This window comes from Bos indicus, chromosome 24 (genome assembly GCF_029378745.1).
Source record: "Bos indicus isolate NIAB-ARS_2022 breed Sahiwal x Tharparkar chromosome 24, NIAB-ARS_B.indTharparkar_mat_pri_1.0, whole genome shotgun sequence".
In the NCBI taxonomy this organism is placed as follows: Eukaryota; Metazoa; Chordata; class Mammalia; order Artiodactyla; family Bovidae; genus Bos; species Bos indicus.
The window spans coordinates 52694727-52716760 of record NC_091783.1 but is presented as its reverse complement, the minus strand read 5'-3'; the positions used below and the strand labels follow the sequence as shown (position 1 = coordinate 52716760).

General features: G+C 38.9%; 1 protein-coding gene across 1 annotated transcript in view; it reads right to left on the bottom strand.

Annotated features, from left to right (window-relative positions):
- The window catches only part of DCC (DCC netrin 1 receptor), a 1293116-nt gene that overhangs the window by 670675 nt on the left and 600407 nt on the right, over positions 1–22034 (bottom strand). The window contains exons 4-5 of the mRNA XM_070779092.1: positions 17930–18080; positions 16208–16344 (exon numbers count right to left, since the gene is read on the bottom strand). Of these exons, the coding sequence (XP_070635193.1) occupies positions 16208–16344; positions 17930–18080 (288 nt within the window). The remainder of the gene's footprint in view (positions 1–16207; positions 16345–17929; positions 18081–22034) is intronic.

Below are 22034 nucleotides of genomic sequence, written 5' to 3'. Positions count from 1 at the left end.
GGGAGCCTTTATGTGCTATTAAAAGATATACCACATAAAGACATAAACAGCCTTTACATACTAAACAGATCAGATCAGTCGCTCAGTCATGTCCGACTCTTTGCGACCCCATGAATCGCAGCATGCCAGGCCTCCCTGTCCATCACCAACTCCTGGAAATCACTCAAACTCACATCCATCGAGTCAGTGATGTCATCCAGCCATCTCATCCTCTGTTGTCCCCTTCTCCTCCTGCCCCCAATCCCTCACAGCATCAGAGTCTTTTCCAATGAGTCAACTCTTCTCATGAGGTGGCCAAAGTACTGGAGTTTCAGCTTTAGCAACATTCCTTCCAAAGAAATCCCAGGGCTGATCTCCTTCAGAATGGACTGGTTGGATCTCCTTGCAGTCCAAGGGACTCTCAAGAGTCTTCTCCAACACCACAGTTCAAAAGCATCAATTCTTCGGCACTCAGCCTTATTCACAGTCCAACTCTCACATCCATACATGACCACAGGAAAAACCATAGCCTTGACTAGACGGACCTTTGTTGGCAAAGTAATGTCTCTGCTTTTGAATATGCTACCTAGGTTGGTCATAACTTTCCTTCCAAGGAGTAAGCGTCTTTTAATTTCATGGGTGCAGTCACCATCTGCAGTGATTTTGGAGCCCCCCAAATAAAGTCTGACACTGTTTCCACTGTTTCCCCATCTATTTCCCATGAAGTGATGGGACCGGATGCCATGATCTTCATTTTCTGAATGTTGAGCTCTAAGCCAACTTTTTCACTCTCCTCTTTCACTTTCATCAAGAGGCTTTTGAGTTCCTCTTCACTTTCTGCCATAAGGGTGGTGTCATCTGCATATCTGAGGTGATTGATATTTCTCCCAGCAATCTTGATTCCAGCTTGTGCTTCTTCCAGTCCAGCGTTTCTCATGATGTACTCTGCATATAAGTTAAATAAACAGGGTGACAATATACAGCCTTGATGTACTCCTTTTCCTATTTGGAACCAGTCTGTTGTTCCATGTCCAGTTCTAACTGTTGCTTCCTGACCTGCATACAAATTTCTCAAGAGGCAGGTCAGGTGGCCTGGTATTCTCATCTCTTTCAGAATTTGCCACAGTTTATTGTGATCCACACAGTCAAAGGCTTTGGCATAGTCAATAAAGCAGAAATAGATGCTTTTCTGGAACTCTCTTGCTTTTTCCATGATCCAGCAGATGTTGGCAATTTGATCTCTGGTTCTTCTGCCTTTTCTAAAACCAGCTTGAACATCTGGGAGTTCACGGTTCACGTACTGCTGAAGCCTGGCTTGGAGAATTTTCAGCATGACTTTACTAGCGTGTGAGATGAGTACAATTGTGCGGTAGTTTGAGCATTCTTTGGCATTGCCTTTCTTTGGGATTGGAATGAAAACTGAACTTTTCCAGTCCTGTGGCCGCTGCTGAGTTTTCCAAATTTGCTGGCATATTGAGTGCAGCACTTTCACAGCATCATCTTTCAGGATTTGGAATAGCTCCACTGGAATTCCATCACCTCCACTAGCTTTGTTCATAGTGCTGCTTTCTAAGGCCCACTTGACTTCACATTCCAGGATGTCTGGCTCTAGGTCAGTGATCACACCATCATGATTATCTGGGTCGTGAAGATCTTTTTTGTACAGTTCTTCTGTGTATTCTTGCCATCTCTTCTTAATATCTTCTGCTTCTATTAGGTCCATACCATTTCTGTCCTTTATCGAGCCCATCTTTCCATGAAATGTTCCTTTGGTATCTCTGATTTTCTTGAAGAGATCCCTAGTCTTTCCCATTTCTTTGCATTGATTGCTGAAGAAGGCTTTCTTATCTCTTCTTCCTATTCTTTGGAACTCTACATTCAGATGTTTATATCTTTCCTTTTCTCCTTTGCTTTTCACTTCTCGTCTTTTCACAGCTATTTGTAAGGCCTCCCCAGACAGCCATTTTGCTTTTTTGCATTTCTTTTCCATGGGAATGGTCTTGATCCCTGTCTCCTGTACAATGTCACAAACCTCATTCCATAGTTCATCAGGCACAAAATGTGCTTATAGGAATAATGCAGAATTCGAAAACTACTTAATTTCATGAGTATAATAAACTTGAATACTAAAACCAGATTAAGAAATAAAACAAGAAGTTCACAGTCTAACTCATTTTGAACTGTACAGTCAAAACCTTACATTCTGGTAATGTGGTTTCACGGAATACTAGTATTTTCATGTTATGAATAAAAATGCTTATTAAATCAACATTTTACATAGTGACAAAATTCTAGAATCAGTAAATACATTTAAAAATTAGAATCAAGTACAAATTTTAACCATGTACAGAAAATAGCACAGTAAAATATTAATAGTATACTAGTAAGCTATTTGTATATTATTTGCATACTATTTGTGTTACCATTTACTATTTGTATACTCTTCTGCATTTTTAAATGTGTCTATAATTAATGTGTACATGTTTCTTTCATAAAATTTTATTTTAAAGGAGAGAAAATACAAATTTATATATGTATATGCGTGTGTGTGAATATGAGTGTGTGTTTGTGCGTGTATATATACATATATGTTAAAGACTAGTTTAAAACTATAATACAGAATCAGCCATTAATTACTAGAGTCTGATTTTCATGAGAATGCATAAGTATTAATGTATCTCCAATAATGTCTTCCTTAAATGTTAAGGAAACCATTTTTAATATTATTTTCTAAAATAAAATTGTTATTTATATTACTTATTATCTTTCTAATTTATGAACTCCCTTGTGGGGAACAACATCAATAAATTTACCACCAGGTATGAAAAGAAATCTAACACGATTTTTCTTTTTCATCCTAAAGTTACCTTCAAGCTTCAAGAACATTCTCCAAGGTATCGTATTCTTGAATTTGTTGAATGACCAAGCTCCACTTACTAATATCCTTCATGGACATGAATTTGATTGTGTCCCTTTTCAGCCATCATTTTTCTGAACTAATAATTTCTCATCTGGTCTTACTATTTTATTCCTTTGATCAGTTCTGTTAAGCTTTCAGGCTTCTCTAACTGTTTTATGGCCTTGATGGAATGTACTCAATAGAACCATGATCTCTATTCCAAGTTCAGAAACATTATTCATTCTGTTCAAAGATTTAACAAAATTATATAATCCTGTTTTTTTTAATCAATTTTTTTCAATGCTATCTCTGCCATTTGGTCGATCTTTTGAGCTGCCACTCCACACCGGACTATCTTCAAGAAATAGTTGACATAGATTCAGATATCAAGTTTCTCCCTGGACAAAAGTAATACAGGAGAGTAATTCATATTACCAGCATAGTTTGGATTACATTTCCCCAGACATAATGTGTTATACTTGCGGCAGCTGAAATGTATCCTCTGTTATTTTGCCTATTACAAAGTGTTCTTGCAAGATACATCCATCTCCCTGGAACAGTTTCAGAGTCATCTGCAAACTTACACATCTGTCTCAGTGCAGTCATCATGGCCCATCTTCATCCCGAGGCCCACATCCTTCCAGTAGATATAATGGGAGCCATGGGAGCCTTGTTCTGTCTTTGCTTTTTTTTTAATTCTACTTTTGGCTTAGTCCAATCTCATGCTCCCTTGCTAATCCTGTGTATCAGAGGGAAATTTTAACAACTTGAGTAAGAGCTGCAGGTGAGAGCGATTAAGACCATTTGGATAGTGTCTAGGCCTACTTGACTCCCCACCTCCTGCCACCCCATTCTCTACCTTGACTGTTCTTCCTTATATCCAAGCCCCTCCCTCCCTTATCCTCCAGCCTTGATAACAGGTCTGTGTCTTTGCACACGGCCTGTTAACCTTACTTTTGGCTGTTGGTTTTGGTTTTTGAATGCATGTCTTGTCTTACTCTTGTTAATTTCACTTTCCTTTTGCTACCTCCCAGATAGACCTTCTTTTTCTTAAAGAAGTGGTTACGAATTCTCTAGGAAGCCTTGCTGCTGCTGCTAAGTCGCTTCAGTCGTGTCCAACTCTGTGCGACCCCATACATGGCAGCACAACAGGCTCCCCCGTCCCTGGGATTCTCCAGGCAAGAATACTGGAGTGGGTTGCCATTTCCTTCTCCAATGCATGAAAGTGAAAAGTGAAAGTAAAGTCGCTCAGTCGTGTCTGACTCCTAGAGACCCCATGGACTGCAGCCTACCAGGCTCCTCCGTCCATGGGATTTTCCAGGCAAGAGTACTGGAGTGGGGTGCCATTGCTTTCTCCGCTAGGAAGCCTTACTGAGATGCAGTTTCTTACATCCAACTCCAGGGTTTCTGATTCAGTAGGCAAGGGCAGCAAATTTGCGTTTCTAACAGGCTTACAAGTGATCCCTTGGACTTTCCTGGTGGCTCAGATGGTAAAGCATCTGCCTACAGTGCAGGAGACCTGGGCTCAATCCCTGATCCCTGGGTCAGGAAGGTCCCCTGGAGGAGGAAATGGCAATCTACTCCAGTACTCTTGCCTGGAAAATCCCATGGATGGAGAAGTCTGGTGGGCTACAGTCTGTGGCGTTGCAAAGAGTCGGACATGATGAGTGACTTCATTTTCACTTTCACAAGTGATGCCGGTGCTGCTGACCTGGAGATCAAACCTTGAGAATTATACAACGTCTAAGATTTCGGGGGTTTGTGTTTATTTACCAGAAGCCTGCCCTGATGATCCACCTGTCTGAATGACTCATTTGGGTTGTCTTGATGGATTTTCTCCATCTAAGGTCCCTATTCCTTTCTCTTACCACTTTCTGAGAAAGACAGCACCAATTCTAATTCTGCTTCCTAAAATAATGATGGTGGTGGTGTTGATGATGGTGACAGGGACGACACGAGGAATGATGATGAGTCTCAATTTCCTCATCTCTAAAGTGGAGATAAAAATGGAAATAAGAAGACTACCTCCCTTAGAGATTTTGGATCTATTACATGAGAAAACAGCACTTTGCACAATGCCTGGCAAATAATGTGTGCCTGATAAATGTGAGTTATGAAAACATCGATGCAGATGGTGATGGCAAAATATCACTAATTCAACACAATGATTGATTGATTCGTTTCTGGGGATACATAACAATGAAAAAATAGATAAGGACTCTACTCTTATGAAGACAGAATGAGGACAAAGTAATAACAGATTGCAATAAGTACTACAAAGGGGGAAAAAAAAAACAGGATGGTGGAACAGTGTAACTGAAAGAGGCTGCTTTAGTCAGAGTGGACAAGGAGGATAAACTCCATAAGAAGGTGATATTTGTGATATGATCTGGGTAAGGAGTAGTCACTCAAAGAGCTGAGGGAAGATAACTCCAGACACTGGAAAGTGAAAGTCACTCAGTCGTGTCTGACTCTCTGAGACCCCATGGACTGGTCCATGGAATTCTCCAGGCCAGAATACTGGAGTGGGTGGCCTTTCCCTTCTCCAGGGGATCTTCCCGACCCAGGGATCAAACCCAGGTCTCCTGCATTGCAGGCCAATTCTTTGCCAGCTGAGCCACAAGGGAATTGGAAGCTGCCTCCAAATGCTTGAGGCTGAAAATTGGTTTGTTCAAGGAACAGACAGGAAGCCGGGATGGGAGGCTTAGGAAGAAAGGTAAGATGTGATGAAGTTAGAAAATTTAACACAAGCTAAATCCCACAGTGGTTAGTAAGATGTAGTACAGAGTTTTTAGTTTAGTAAAGAAAAAAGAAAAAAAAAATTGAAGGGCCTTAAGAGTTTCCATTTCTAAGGAGGGACGTAATGTATTCTGATTAATGGGTGAGAATGGGATACAGTAATGTATCCCATTGATGGAAAGACAGGATATTATAGGTCTGTTCCAGGTAACAGGTGAGAGTTGTTGGATTTATTGAGAGTGAGCAAAGTCAAGATGGAGAAAAGCACATAGATCTGAAATACATTCTGGAGGTTGAACTATTACAGATTTAATGTAAGTAGGATATAAGAAAAAGAGTGTCCAAAGCTCATGACTGGATTTAATGTATTGCAACACTGAGAACATATTCATTAAACCAAACTCTATTTACTTATTTTGAAAGTTTTCATGTGTATAATACATGTGAATGATAAATATTCCTTATTATCCAAAGCTAACTTAATTGTGAATATTTATTTTCTAGGTGATTTTCATTTAATAATTTACAATGCTGACATTTTTCACAGTCTTTGGTAAATAGTAAATAATGGTAGAACACTTCTTAAGTTCCTGTAAGAAAGTCTATAATACTTCTAGCTCAGATTATTTCTGAAAATCATAATAGCTAATATTTATTTAATGCTTCACATGTACTAGACCCTGGTTCATGTCCAAACCATGAGACTCTAGAGCCCACTCAAGGCAGCAGAACTCGTTCATTTTCCCTCCGTTCTACAACTTTGGTTCAGTGATTCCTTATGTTACATAAATTTTAGTGCCCTAAGTTCCACCATTCTTAGAGTCACTTCTAGAATTCTCCTCTAACACAGTTTCTTTCTCCTGGAGCTTCCCTGAAATGTCAGGAGATGGCAAGACCCATCCAACTTATAAAATCTAAATGAGACTTGCATTCTGAGTTTGCGTAATCAAGCAGAATGCATGTTAATGGCCAGATAATGATAATGATGCCACTTATCAAATATCTGCTCTATTCTAGGCATTGTCCTGAAGCTGCACTGAACATGTATCATTTCACTCAGCGTAATCTTCATACCCTGGAGGAGGGCACGGCAACCCACTCCAGTATTCTTGCCTGGAGAATCCTATGGACAGAGGAGCCTGGCGGGCTACCGTCCACAGGGTCACAGACAGTCACACACAACTAAAGCAGTTTAGCACAAACACATACAATCTTCACAGCAGCTCTGCAGAGGAGTTGCCATTGGCCCAATGCAGAGACCACACACAGATCCAGCACTGTGCTCTCAGTCGCTCACCCAGTAACATCATCAAGTATTATAAACTGGAGCACACTGGAAAAGCAGAGGGAAGAGCAAGATGTGGACGAAGGCGCTGTGGCTAGGATAAAAGATGAGCTTCACCTTCATACAAATGCTCCTGATTTTAGGAGAGATGCTGATAAAAATAAAATATCCCACAAAGCATTAAGCCACAAAGAAGAAAACCATGCAGTTTTCAGTGGAGATGTGAATAAACTTGCTCCTCTTTTACATGAAGGCAGTCAAGAGGAGGGGAAAGGAAAACTCACTCACTGATATCTTCTTCTGAGGTCAGAATTTATTTCTTATGAATTTATTTTTGTTTCAAAAAAATCAAAGAAGGAAAACGCTCCTCCTCTCCCTCCACCTTCCTGCATAAGTCTACACAGTGACCCTGTGGAATCTTAATCCCCAAGGTTATTTTACAACCTAAATTAGCATTCTAAAAGAGAAACATAATATTACATACGCAATCCCCACCTCTCCCTGACTAACCATCCTTTAAGGAACACCGCCCCCCCCCCGCCCCCGCCCCCGCCAATCTCCAGGCTCATTTGAAATGTCTTTTGTTTTCATACACTGGAAATCAGTGATAAAGTGTTATGACCAAGAATTCAGTAGTTGGATTCACTATTTTTTGAATGTCACTAAGAACACACCAAGGGAAAATTATATTATATAATTTAATCACCGGGGCTAATTATTTTCTTTGCTGATCCTCTAAAGCAGCAGTGGATACAAGCTCACAAATATCACATGTATTTTTTCTTAGCAGGAGGGAAACACTGGGCTGTGATTAAAAAGGCATCATGTTGCTTCCTACAAAATGTGTAATGGGTCTGAACTGAAAGAACAAAAAAATGGCTACACCCACTAACCATGGTAAAATTCCCCTTTTAATTGGGTAGGCAGTTCCAACAGAAATGTACATAGTAAGCTGCAATTACATGTAAGCTAAATTGGTGTAGCTTTACTGCTGATAATGGGATATTCTTCTCCTAAAACACTCTTTCATCCCCCAAACACAGGAAAAAAAGTGGCTTTTAACTCTATCATCTTGGCTAACTGCACACAACATTTCCCAAACACTAGCCTGTTAAGAGATTCTGAAGAGACCTGTACTGTGGATCCCGGTGATTCAATTATATACATTATATAAATTATGGACAAAGAATCTGAATAGAATTTTCTTCAAGAAACATACACAAATGGCCAATAATCCCACAAAAATACTCAACATTATTAGTCATTAGGGGAATTCAAACCAAACCTACAATGAGATACCATCCTGGACACAATAGGTTGGCTAGAATAAAGATGTCAGGTATTAACAATTGTTGGTGAGGATGTAGAGAGATGGAACAACTCACACACGGCTGTGGAGAATGTAAAATAATACAGTAGCTTTGGAAAACAGCCTGGTATTTACTCAAATGATTAAACACACAGTTGTCACACAACTAGCAATTTCACTTCTAGGCATATACTTAAGAGAATCAAAAACATAGGTTTACACAAAAACTTGTACACAAGTGTTACATAGAATTATTCATACTAGGCAAAAGGTGAAGACAATTGTAATGCACATCAACTGAGTGGATAAATAAAACGCAATCTATCTATACAAGTGGAATACTATTTGACCACTGAAGAAATGGAGTACTGATGCATACGGCAAGGATGAGCCTTGAAAATATTATGCTAAGTCTAAAAAATCAGTCACAAAACACAATGTCTTCTACCATTTTGTTCATACTTCCAGAATAGGGAAATCTATTTCCTGGTGGCTCAGACGGTAAAGAGTCTGCCTGCAATGCAGGAGACCTGGGTTCGATCCCTGCATCGGGAAGATCCCCTGGAGAAGGAAATGGCAACCCACTCCAGTCTTCTTGCCTGGAGAATCCCATGGACAGAGGAGAATCCCCATGGACAAAGGAGCCTGGAAGGCCATAGTCCATGGAGTCACAAAGAATCAGACATGACTGGGTGACTAACACGTTCACTTTCATAGAGACAGAATTGTCTAGTATGTGAATTACAATGAATGATATTCAATAAGGATGTTTCTTTAAGCATTAGGAAAGATATTATTGCATTTTAAAAACACATTTGTTGAACAAATGAATAAATAGATCAACGTGCATATAGAAACTCCAAATGCTACATCATCATCCGCCATTTGAAGACTTGTGTTTTCAAGTTGGTTAATTTTTGCCCTTAGGTACACTGCCACCAAGTGCTGGGGGAAGCCTCGGTCTCACAGCGTGAGTTTCAGGTGCCTGGATGCTAGGCATCCTCTGGAGGCTTCTTGCTGAAACATACCAGATTCTACTAAAGATGAGTCCACACCTACGTAAAATTACTGAAATGAGTATATACCTATATATATTAAGTATTAAATCAGAAAAACATTAGATAGTGTGTTAGTCACTTAGTCGTGTCTGACTCTTTGTGACCCCATGGAATGTAGCCCACCAGGCTCACCTGTCCATGGGATTCTCCAGGTAATAGTGGAATGGATTGCCATTTCCTTCTCTGGATAGTATATAGGAAATATATATATATATATATATATAAAAAGATCCTCACTGGTCTAACTCTTGCTGCTGCTTAGTCACTTCAGTTGTATCTGACTCTATGTGACCCCATGTACTGCAGCCTGCCGCACTCCTCTGTCCGTGGGATTCTCCAGGCAAAAATACCCGAGTGTGTTGCCATGCCCTCTTCCAGGGGATCTTCCTGAACCAGGGATCGAATCCAGGTCTCCTGCACTGCAGGCAGATTCTTTACCAATGAACCACTAGGGAAGCCCTAACTCTTGCTAACTTTAATTAAAACACTCCTGTCTAATTTAGTCCCAGTCCTTTCACAGAGTTAAGCTCCTTCTGGGGTACTGTGCACTTCTAATGGTTGAGGAAAACGCTGGCATGGAATGCCCTTTCGGGCAGCTTTTCCCCACTGTCAGCAGTTCTTCTTCTAAACCACAGATGGTCAATTCACCTTGCTGAGATGGTTAGGGCTAATTAAAATCATAGTCTTAGATGCCTTTTTAATGCTCTGAATTAGTACATAGCCTTTGCCTTTCCCTCTGGGCCTCTATATCCTTCCTTATCTGCCTGAGAAAGAACAAAATTAGATCATAATCATCTCAAGGATAAATGCAAAACACCGTTCAAATTGTTTTCTCTAAAGAAAGAGGGAAGGAGAGTACAGATCTCCATGGTAGGCCTTCATATAAATATCTGTATAATAAATAAATAAACCCTACCACTCATCCAACCAGGAGTTCCACAGCCAGATGTAATTGTAGGACTGATATCAAATTTTTTTTTTTTTTACTAACAGCCTGAATTTGCCAGTTTTCCTATTCTGACACACTTATGCATGCAACAGAATTTTCTAATCATCATTTTGGATAGAACTTCTGCATAGGTTCATGACAATGGTGATCTCAAAGGAGGAACGTAACTATAATAAATCAACACAGTGATGGGATTAAGCAGCTAATAAATGATTTTTTTAAATTTAATTCTGCCCTACTTTATGCACTTGTATTCTACTTTTGGGATATCTCTCCATGAAAAAAATCTTAACTAATTTCAATATGATCCATTTGGCAATTATCTTGTGAAGCATAATCAATATAAACTTACCCAAGGCACAGTGTTTATGACTATGATCATTAAATGCATAAAGGTGAGGGAGGTCACTGTTAATAAAGGCCAATTATGGAATGACATGAAATTTAAGAACTGCGACTTAGGCAGAAGCAATAAATTTTGAAGAACTTCATTCAACCAAAGAGTTACCATATTGCAATAAATGAATAAATATTATCTTAATATATCTTACAATAACTGCTTTCCATTCGTGGCTGAGAACCTAAGCCTAAAACCCAACATGGGTAACCCACCAGTGAGTTTATAAAGGAAGTGACTGAAGACCTTAATGGAAGGTGAGTGTGCCACTTACTCTCCAAAGAGACGGATGTGTCAATTTCTGCTTGGTCAATTACACATGCTCAGAAAGTAGCAGCAAATGACACATTATGTTTCAGAAAAAAAATGTAAAATTAACCCATATGTAAAAAATAAAAGGACATAGAGTCATATGAAATTTTAATTATCATGTTTCCTTCCATTACTGGGCACATCTGTGAGTTGATAGGGTGTGTGACAATTGACATGCTACAAGAAATTTGAATTTATACAGCCTATCTAAGAATTGACTTAGGAAACAAGCATATGTTTTCATAGTTAATTATATATTTACTATTAAAATTGAGACAAATAAATTAAAATGACAGGATCTATAAATGTGATATCTTATACTTATAAATTACTAAATAGATGATGATAATGAAAAAAATAAGAGATGCAGACATTAAATTTATATTGATATTAGAACTATATATAATCAATTGTATAAATGAAGAAACGGGCTTTCATTCACTGCTATTGTAAGGTAAGAGGTAGATTTTTTTTTTTTTACACTCATGGAAATTTAAGATTGCCCATTCTAACAGTGTGTAACAAATGTTGGTAATATACTTCACCACTGTAGCTTCTATCTCTATAAAACTGATCAAGGACATTTTTAACAGATATTAGTCTGGTTGTGCTGACATTACATAATACCATAGACTGGGTGGTTTAGACAACTGGAAACTTAATGTTTTCACAGTTCTGGAGGCTGGAAGTCTAAGATCAAGGTGCCAGCAGGGTTGGTTTCTGGTGAGACTTGTCTCTTTGGCTTACAGGTGATAGGGTCGGTTTCTGGTGAGACCTGTCTCTTTGGCTTACAGATGATGGCTCTTCTCTGTGTCCTCATATGGTTACTTCTGTGTGTGTGCATTGAAAGAGTGATCTGACACTTCTTTCTTTTCTAATGAAGACATCGTTTCTTTTGGATTAGGGCCCTGACTTTATGACCTCATTTACCTTAATTACTTACGTAAAGGTCTCTCTCCAAATATACTCACAGTGGGAATTAAGATGTTAACATACAGATGTGAGGGGAACATTTCAGTCTGTAACAGTGGTATGATAAAACCAGGAGCCCCATGGAAATCACATAAAATATTTTGTTAGAAAGTTAGACAGGGCACAGGGTTTATCCACGGTCAAGCACCTCATTGGTTAAAGATCAAATACCTTTTTCAAGTATACATTTCTGCATTGATTCAGACAATGAATCAATTTAGACCTAAGGCAGTGTCAAACCTCCTGTTTATTAAGGGTTGTCTTAATATACGTAGAGAAGTGTGCCTGAGGGTACTGGGTAGATACAGAAAAAGCATGAACATATATTCAGAAATGATGATTATAGTTCTTAAGCCGGAAGTCTGGACATTTTGAAGATAAGAACTGACAGTATATCATTCTTTAGTTCCTTTTTTAGAAAAGCTAGAGTTTAAAAATAATCATGGCATTAATGATTTAAACAAAATATAATCTGGCAATAGCATCCAAAGACTCCTCCTCTGTAACTGTAATCTCAAGCTTTCTCCTGTCACCATCGCTTTTGAGGTTCTTTCTTTTATGAGGGCAGAGACTACCAGTTCTTCATAGCTTCAGATTCAATGTTCACATGCAACAAGGGAAAAACCTTACTGGGAAAGTGAGGAAGACAACTGAATGCATGAATCTGTAACTATATAGCAACTGCATCAAAGCCAGGCCTCAAACCTTTGTGTAGCCTTTCCAAAACCCAGCGCAGTGCATGCACTCAAAACAGGGCTACCAATACTGTATTGCTGGTTATTCTTATAGGTCAGAAACATTACATAAATGGTTATTATTAACCATAAATTTATTTATATTTTATTTATTTCAAACATGATTGTCCTTAATCTTGTCTAATACAGATCTCTTCAATAGGTTTATGTATTATGGCAATTTCAAATTCCACTTTAGGATGCAAATATTTTAAATTATATTTAATGAACATTAATTCTGAAACTCCTGACAAAAACCACAGCATATTTCTTTATCTTGTACGTAAAATTAAATCCTACTTGAATAATCTGTTACTTCATGCGTGTTCACATGTAAAGGCAGTCTAAGAAAAGACTGAGTTGAAAGGCAAAACAAGAGTCTGCTAAAACACACGTTTGGGGTTTCCCTGGTGGCTCCTGCTAATGCAGGAGACACGGGTTCAATTCCTGATTGGGGAAGATTCCACATGCTGTGGAGCAACTGAGCGTGCTCTCCCCCGAGCTCCAGAGCCCGGGAGCCCCACCCATGAGCCACGTAGTGTCCGAGAGCCCGAGCTCCCCAATGAGAGAAGCCGCCTCCACGAGAAGCCCAGGCACCACAGCTAGAGAGTGTCCCCGCTCACCGCAACTCGAGAAAGCCAGCTGAAAAAGGAAAGACCCAGCGCAGCCCAAAATGAATACACTTGTTAAAAAGAATCTTTTTTTTCTTTTTAAAGAAAAATGCTTGATTAAAATGTATAAGCACATGCTTGGATTTCCTGTGGGATTTTATCTGATTAATAACTTAAAGTGAAAAGTGAAAGTGAAGTCGCTCAGTCGTGTCCGACTGTTTGCAACCGCATGGACTGTAGCCCACCAGGCTCCTCCATCCATGGGATTCTCCAGGCCAGAATACTGGAATGGGTTGCCATTTCCTTCTCCAGGGGATTTTCCCAACCCAGGGATCGAACCTAGGTCTCCCACATTGCAGGCAGACACTTTAACCTCTGAGCCACCAGGGAAGCCCATTAGATGAATAACTTAAATTATGCGTAAATTCCTTAAAATCATGAAAACCAAACATGAGTTAACACTGATAATGAAGTTATTTTTTCCTTAAAAAAGTAACAAATTATATTTTCCATATGAACTCAGTCTTACAGGATGAGCTTTATTATAAATATATATATATATATCTTGAATGATAAAATGTTACAGAAAAACCCAAATGAATTTTTTGGCCAACTCATTATCAGAAGAATCAAAAACTATATCGAATATTTTACTGTATCAACACGTATTTTAAAGCCCGAATAGAACAGATAAAACAATGTTATCAACAACCACATCACACATTACACCATGCCTTCTACAACAGTTCAAAATCATATTAAATCTATGGGAAATCCTTAAAATGTATAGCCAGTTACCAAGGGGATTCGGGAAGGAAGTAAAAGAAGGAAGCGGGGGATAGAGGAAAAAGGAAAGAAACTCAAGACAAAAACACAGCTCTATCTATATTTAAAATTTAATAATGCATCTAATTTACATATTCAACCTGCAATTGATAATAGATTTTTAGAAACAGAATACATTCAGAATAAAGTCTAAAGGCAACCATAAAGAGAAAGACTTGGTATCTTATATAAAATTTAACCAAATCAGAACAACAGCAGATATACACATACTCAGAGCATACAAATCATTGCTATTCTTCTATATAAAGAGTTCCTGCAAATCAACAAACATGACTATTTCAGTAAATGTATAAAGACCAAAAAACATGGATAGCAAGTCATAAAATATAAAATGAAAATGTCCATGAAAATTAGACAAACAATAAGGATTTAATAAAAACGCAAGTTAGAATTAAGAGACAATTTGGTAAATTGTTAGAGAATGCTCTCTCGTGAGGGGTAAACTCTGGTACTGCTGGTGAGAGTATAAATTTTCTTTGACACTTTTCCTCAGGATATAAACAAATACGTGACAAAACTTGATAAAAATGGTAAGTCAGCTTAGTGCTTGCTTTTTGAAAAAATAAAACTTCAAAACAAAATAATGCTCAATAATCAAGGACTAGAGAACATACATACATGCACAGGAATGCCCAGAGGAAGATGACACAAAAGTCAAAATGTGTGCATACATCTATGTGTCCATACATGTGTTTCTTGGCAAGCTTATCTTCAGAAGTCAGTATTTATAGATGTTTGATTTAAATATCAATGAAGCATTGCATGTCTAAGTAATGAATTAATTTGATTAATTAGACTTCATGTATTTGCACTTAGAGGTTTAGCTCAGGTCACCACAAATTCTAGCTCATTCTATAACCACATTTCTCTTATAATCAGTAAAATACAAGATAATTTCTATGGTAACCAATCTGTAATACCAGTACTTTGATGTTACAAATGCAAAAGTTGTTTCACAAAAAAACTTCCATATAAAATAAGAGTAAATTAAATTGTTGCCATTTTGAAGTTAGCTGATATTTTACTTAGAATAATGCTATCTCTAAGACCAAATAATTAGAGTCCTTTGCTTATTCTTAGTCGAATGGTTACGGTTTGATCAAAGAACAAAGAAAACATTCCCTCACCCATCGTATACATTATTACACTGTGTACAGATGAAAGCATTTTCTGAACAAACTTTAAAGCCAAATGCAAACTTTAAAGCACAATGTATAGCCTAGTAATATTACAATATAGGTTAGCAGATATAATCAGTAGACTGTACCTTTTCATTTCTACTGAATAATCTTTAGAAAGCCTATGATTTTTCCTAGACTCTTTAAATGGTAAAAAGATTTCAGAGGAAAAAAATTCAAAGACTGATAAACAAGTTTTTCTTGTTGCTAAAGGAGAAAGCAATTGAAATTGAAATATTAAAGCACTTTCTCTAAACTGCATGATTCAAATTAAGCTGGTTAAAAGAAACCGGGTAGATAACACAACATTTTGTTTGACTCAGTAGCTACCACATATGAGAATTATTTATTTGCAAGGAGACACAATGACTTTGCCTATCTCAATTTAATGAATTTATCCGTGCCTCTGACATTTATTTAGATTCTTGCTATGCAAGCTTTCTTTAGAAGTATTTGATTTTAATGGTTCATCTTCAATCTAACGTTTACAGTATTTCCATCTTAACTAAACAACTTTACTAATACATCTGATTTAATGTCAGAAACCTTGTCATCTCAAATGACATTTAACTTTTCTGCTCAAGTACCTACTTTTTTCTACCGTTTCTCTTATTTATTTCTCCCAGATATTTTGGAACCTCTCATTTGATATTTACCACTTTTGCTTGATAATAATTTTTGATAGGTTTTAGTTATATAACTGGAATAGTTAGACTAAATAGTGATATATCTGGAGTTTAATCAATGAGCAAGGATTCAAAAACTGCATTCAACCCCTGTGTAACTAATCAACATAGAGCAAGGACACATGTGGAGTATTGGGACTTGGCAATTTCACAGTAATAAACATAGGAAGCATTTGAATGATAAGCATTCATAGCATCATGGTGATAGATTTTGAAGGGTACAAGGTCAACTCATTTCAAGTCATTCACTTACCCAAGACTGTGAGCTCTGCAGAAGCACTAATATTCTCATTTTTATATGTGACAACACAGGTGTAAGTTCCACTGTCATCGTCTGTCACATTGGAGATAAGCAAGTTACTTCCACCCAATAAAGAATACTTTTTGGACCTGTAAGACAGAAGGCATATGACATTAGAGAGTAGATTAATTTATGTTTATATAAGACAAGGTATCTAAAGGTTTAAATGAACTCCATAAAAGCTGAAATTATAAAATCCAGGGCTCTGTTTCCTGGGAGTTTGATAATAGTGCATCTATTGATCAAAAATTCCTTCAAGGAATTTTTCTTCCACTCCCATTGGAAGACTGTAATCAAAGAAATGAAGCAGATTAAACTTGAAATTGGGGCTTCCCTCATAGCTGAGTTGGTAAAGAATCCGCCTCCAATGCAGGAGATCCTGGTTCAATTCCTCGGTCGGGAAGATCCGCAGGAGAAGGGATAGGCTACCCACTCCAGTATTCTTGGGCTTCCCTGTGGCTCAGTTGGTAAAGAATCCGCCTGCAATGTGGGAGACCTGGGTTCGATCCCTGGGTTGGGAAGATCCCTGGAGAAAGAAAAGGTTACCCACTCCAGTATTCTGGCCTGGAGAATTCCATGGACTGTATAGTCCATGGGGTCGCAAAGAGTCGGACACGACTGAGCAACTTTCACTCACTCACTCAAACTTAAAATTAATGTTAGTCCTGAAAAGAAACAAGACATAATGTGGCTTGATTCTCTCATTTTTGGGTTTGAGAACTGAAGGTCCAGAGAAGTGATTCCTCCCAGTGGGCGTCCATGCCCTATTTGTACAAAGTTACATGTCATACTGCACTGTGCATGCCTGGTCATATTTGGAGAACACCTCTTCACATGCGGAAGCTGCAACCAGATTTACTGCATGCATTCATATTCTCAGAAGTGTTGTGATAGATACTATAGAATGCAGTGTTGTTATATAAAAAAATACTCCAGGCAGACGAAACTTACAGATGAACTTACTGCCTATGAACCCATTTTGCTATAAAACATGTGTTTAAAAGTACCACATCAAATCTCAAAATCAATAAAACTAATTTCTAAAATGAAAACCAATCCATTTTGATCAAAATGCTTCCAACTGTGTTTCATTCTATTAAGAGTTTTCTTTCTAACTAAGCCATAATACTAACATCTGGTAACTTGAATCCAGCCAAGTTCTGTTTTATCTTGAATATCTGTTATAGCTGGGACTCTCTATACTACCTCCTTAGATTCAGATCCTCCAAAGTACCTTCTCTGAAGGCTCTATGGGTAGGACTATCTCAAGGGCAACCCTGGCTTTCTAAATTTCCTTTTATAATTGATCTCATGGATTTTCACTCTACCCAGGTGGTGGTACAGTAGTGAAGAATCCGCCTGTCAATGTGGGAAAGGTAGGGTTCAATCCCTGGATTGGGAAGATCCTCTGGAGGATGAGTTGGCAACTCCAGTATTCTTGCTGGAAAATCCCATGGACAGAGGAGCCTGGCAGGCTACAGTCCATGGGGTCACAAAGAGTAGAATGTGACTTAGCAACTAAACAATAAAAAATGTCTTTCATGTTTTAATGCCAAGAATGTGAAAAGACTATTCTATTATCATCTGAACCCCTAGTATTAATAGATACTTATATCAAATTAGAGAAAGTGAAACAGGAGCACATACTTCATGAAAGTCCTGCATTTATCATACCTGAGTTGGATGACTTCCTCTCCTCGTAGCCAAGTAAAACTTGGGGGAGGATAGCCAGAAACACAGCACTCCAAGATAGCATCCTTTCCTTCAATGGCTACTACATTTGATGGCCTTTGCAGAAAATACAGCTGCCTGTGCAGTCCCGGATCTATGGAAGAAAACACAAGATCACATCTGTTATGATATTGAAAAGAAAAATGATATAGCTGGAACCATTTTTTTTTTCTTTAACAAAATTCTGTGATGAAGAGGAAGGAAAGAAAAATGGAAAGATGCTAATGAAACTTATAAAATAGACTCCTAGAAGTGTTTTTCCATGTCTATTTTCTAAGATTATGATATTAAAATATTCTTGGCTGCTGATAACACCATGGTAAAGGCAAAGGGAAAAAGCTTGAGACTACAAGTCACTCATGCAGGCTACAGGTCCTGTTGACTGATTGTCATTAAAGAACACGACAGTATCAATAACTTTCCTAAGCATCATCACCCGAAGCTCTTTGCTGTTTTCAATTTGCCTGCCACGAATATCTATTCCAGGCTTCCCTGGTAGTTCAGTGGTAAAGAATCCACCTGCCAATGCAGGAGACATGGGTTCGATCCCTGGGCTGGAAAGATCTGCTGAAGAAGGAAATGGCAACCCATTCCAGTATTCTTGCCTAGAAAACTCCATGGACAGAAGGAGCTTGGAGGGTTACAGTACATAGGGTTGCAAAAGAGTCAGATACAACTTAGTGACTTAATAACAACAAAAAAATGTCTATTCCACTTCGATCTGCTTTGTTTATTGCTCCTGTGGCTTGGGATATAAGATTAAAAATAATACGTTCAGTTCAGTTCAGTTGCTCAGTCGTGTCTGACTCTTTGTGACACCATGAATCGCAGCACGCCAGGCCTCCCTGTCCATCACCAACTCCCAGAGTTCACTCAAACTCACGTCCATCGAGTCGATGATGCCATCCAGCCATCTCATCCTCTATCGTCCCCTTCTCCTCTTGCCCCCAATCCTTCCCAGCATCAGAGTCTTTTCCAATGAGTCGAGTTTTTTCCCATGAGTCAACTCTTCGAATGAGGTGGCCAAAGTACTGGAGTTTCAGCTTTAGCATCATTCCTTCCAAAGAACACCCAGGGCTGATCTCCTTCAGAATGGACTGGTTGGATCTCCTTGCAGTCCAAGGGACTCTCAAGAGTCTTCTCCAACACCACAGTTCAAAAGCATCAATTCTTCGGCGTTCAGCTTTTTTCACAGTCCAACTCTCACATCCATACATGACCACTGGAAAAACCATAGCCTTGACTAGATGGATCTTTGTTGGCAAAGTAATGTCTCTGCTTTTCAGTATGCTATCTAGGTTGGTCATCACTTTCCTTCCAAGGAGTAAGCGTCTTTCAATTTCATGGCTGCAAACACCATCTTCGGTGATTTTAGAGCCCCCCCAAAAAAGTCTGACACTGTTTCCACTGTTTCCCCATCTATTTCCCATGAAGTGATGGGACCGGATGCCATGATCTTCGTTTTCTGAACGTAGAGCTTTAAGCCAACTTTTTCACTCTCCTCTTTCACCTTCATCAAGAGGCTTTTGAGTTCCTCTTCACTTTCTGCCATAAGGGTGGTGTCATCTGCATATCTGAGGTGATTGATATTTCTCCCAGCAATCTTGATTCCAGCTTGTGCTTCTTCCAGTCCAGCGTTTCTCATGATGTACTCTGCATATAAGTTAAATAAGTAGGGTGACAATATGCAGCCTTGACGAACTCCTTTTCCTATTTGGAACCAGTCTGTTGTTCCATGTTCAATTTTAACTGTTGCTTCCTGATCTGAACATAGGTTTCTCAAGAGGCAGGTCAGGTGGTCTGGTATTCCCATCTCTTTCAGAATTTTCCACAGTTTAATGTGATCCACGCAGTCAAAGGCTTTGGCATAGTCAATAAAGCAGAAATAGATGTTTTTCTGGAACTCTCTTCCTTTTTCCATGATCCAGCAGATGTTGGCAATTTGATCTCTGGTTCCTCTGCCTTTTCTAAAACCAGCTTGAACATCTGGGAGTTCACGGTTCACGTACTGCTGAAGCGTGGCTTGGAGAATTTTGAGCATGACTTTACTAGCGTGTGAGATGAGTGCAATTGTGCAGTAGTTTGAGCATTCCTTGGCATTGCCTTTCTTTGGGATTGGAATGAAAACTGACCTTTTCCAGTCCTGTGGCCGCTGCTGAGTTTTCCAAATTTGCTGGCATATTGAGTGCAGCACTTTCACAGCATCATCTTTCAGGATTTGGAGTAGCTCAACTGGAATTCCATCACCTCCACTAGCTTTTTTCGTAGTGATGCTTTCTAAGGCCCACTTGACTTCACATTCCAGGATGTCTGGCTCTAGGTCAGTGATCACACCATCATGATTATCTGGGTCATGAAGATCTTTTTTGTACAGTTCTGTGTATTCTTGCCACCTCTTCTTAATATCTTCTGCTTCTGTTAGGTCCATACCATTTCTGTCCTTTATCGAGCCCATCTTTGCATGAAATGTTCCCTTGGTGTCTCTAATTTTCTTGAAGAGATCTCTAGTCTTTCCCATTCTGTTGTTTTCCTCTATTTCTTTGCATTGATCGCTGAGGAAGGCTTTCTTATCTCTTCTTGCTATTCTTTGGAACTCTGCATTCAGATGCTTATATCTTTCCTTTTCTCATTAGAACTTTGTTAAACAAGTACCATAGAAGATACTGAGAAATATCTGTTGTCTTCAAGACCAAAGTTACACTAAAGTTGGTTTGTTTGTTGTTATAACAATAAGTTTAGCTGTTTCTAACCCTTCTGTTTATTCCTAACAACTTTGCAAAGAATGTGTTTGTCGCTAGGGCTGAGATTTTGGACAAGTGAGGAGCATACTCCTTTACCACCCACCCTCCTGTTGCTCTGTCTATAGGACATTATTCATGGCTACCAGCAGGCAACTGAAATGGTGTCTTTTTTTACTGAGGTATCATTGTTTTACAAGGTTATGTCTGTTCCTGCTGTGTGAATTGATCCAGCTGTATGTATACATATATCCCCTCCCTCATGAACCAACCCCCCCCCCCACCACCGAACCCTTTTAAGACCACAGGGCACTGAGCTGAGCTCCCTGCTCTTGGTGACAGCAGGTTGCCACTGGCTGTTTTGCAATGGCAGTGCACACATGTCGATTCCAACCTCCCAGTTCATCGCCCACCCTACGGCCGCTGTCCATTCTCTACCTCTGCCCTGCAAATAGGTTCAACTGCATGACTTCTCTAGATTCCACATATATGGGTTAATAGACAATATTTGTTTTTCTCTTTCAGGCTTATATCACTCTGTATGAAAGACTCTAGGTCAACTAACATCTCCACTAATGTCTAAATATTTCTTTTTATGGCTGAGCAATACTCCACTGGATATGTGCACTCCATTTTCAACCTAAAGACTCATTCTACTCAGACTCATTTGATCCAAAAATTGCTAAGATGATATACCAAGTGAAATAATCATATATATATATATAAAGTCCTAAGCACAAGGTTCAAGACTGTTATGAAAGAGCTCTGTGAGAGTTACAAGCTCCTCTTTCACCTACCAAATAAATTCCCCTCCTAACACCTGGGACACACCAACCGCATTATTACCAGAAGGTGGACTTGGAGGAAATCTTCCCAGCCATGTAATGTCCTCTGATCTGACCCGTTGAGTAAATTTCTATTTCTTTAAGATGAAAAACTGTATTTCCAGGTCTCCATTAAAACCCACATTTCTCTATGAAGGCTTAACTGTGGCTGTTTACAAATTAATGAATTAAATAGAATTAGCATATAATCTTTCATTTTGCCAACCCAAAGCAAAATGTTGAAGCAAAGAAAATGAGGCAATGACATCTTCAAAACCAGGATTGGGGTGACAAGGAAATGTCAAAGGATGTTAGATTTAAATAGGTTGTACTGAGGGCCATGGATTCCCAGGTGGCTAAGTGGTAAAGAATCCTCTTGCCAACGCACGAGTGACAAGAGACTCGGGTTTGATCCCTGAGTTGAGAAGATCCCCTAGAGGAGGAAATGGCAACCCAGACCAGTATTCCTGCTGGGATAATCCCACG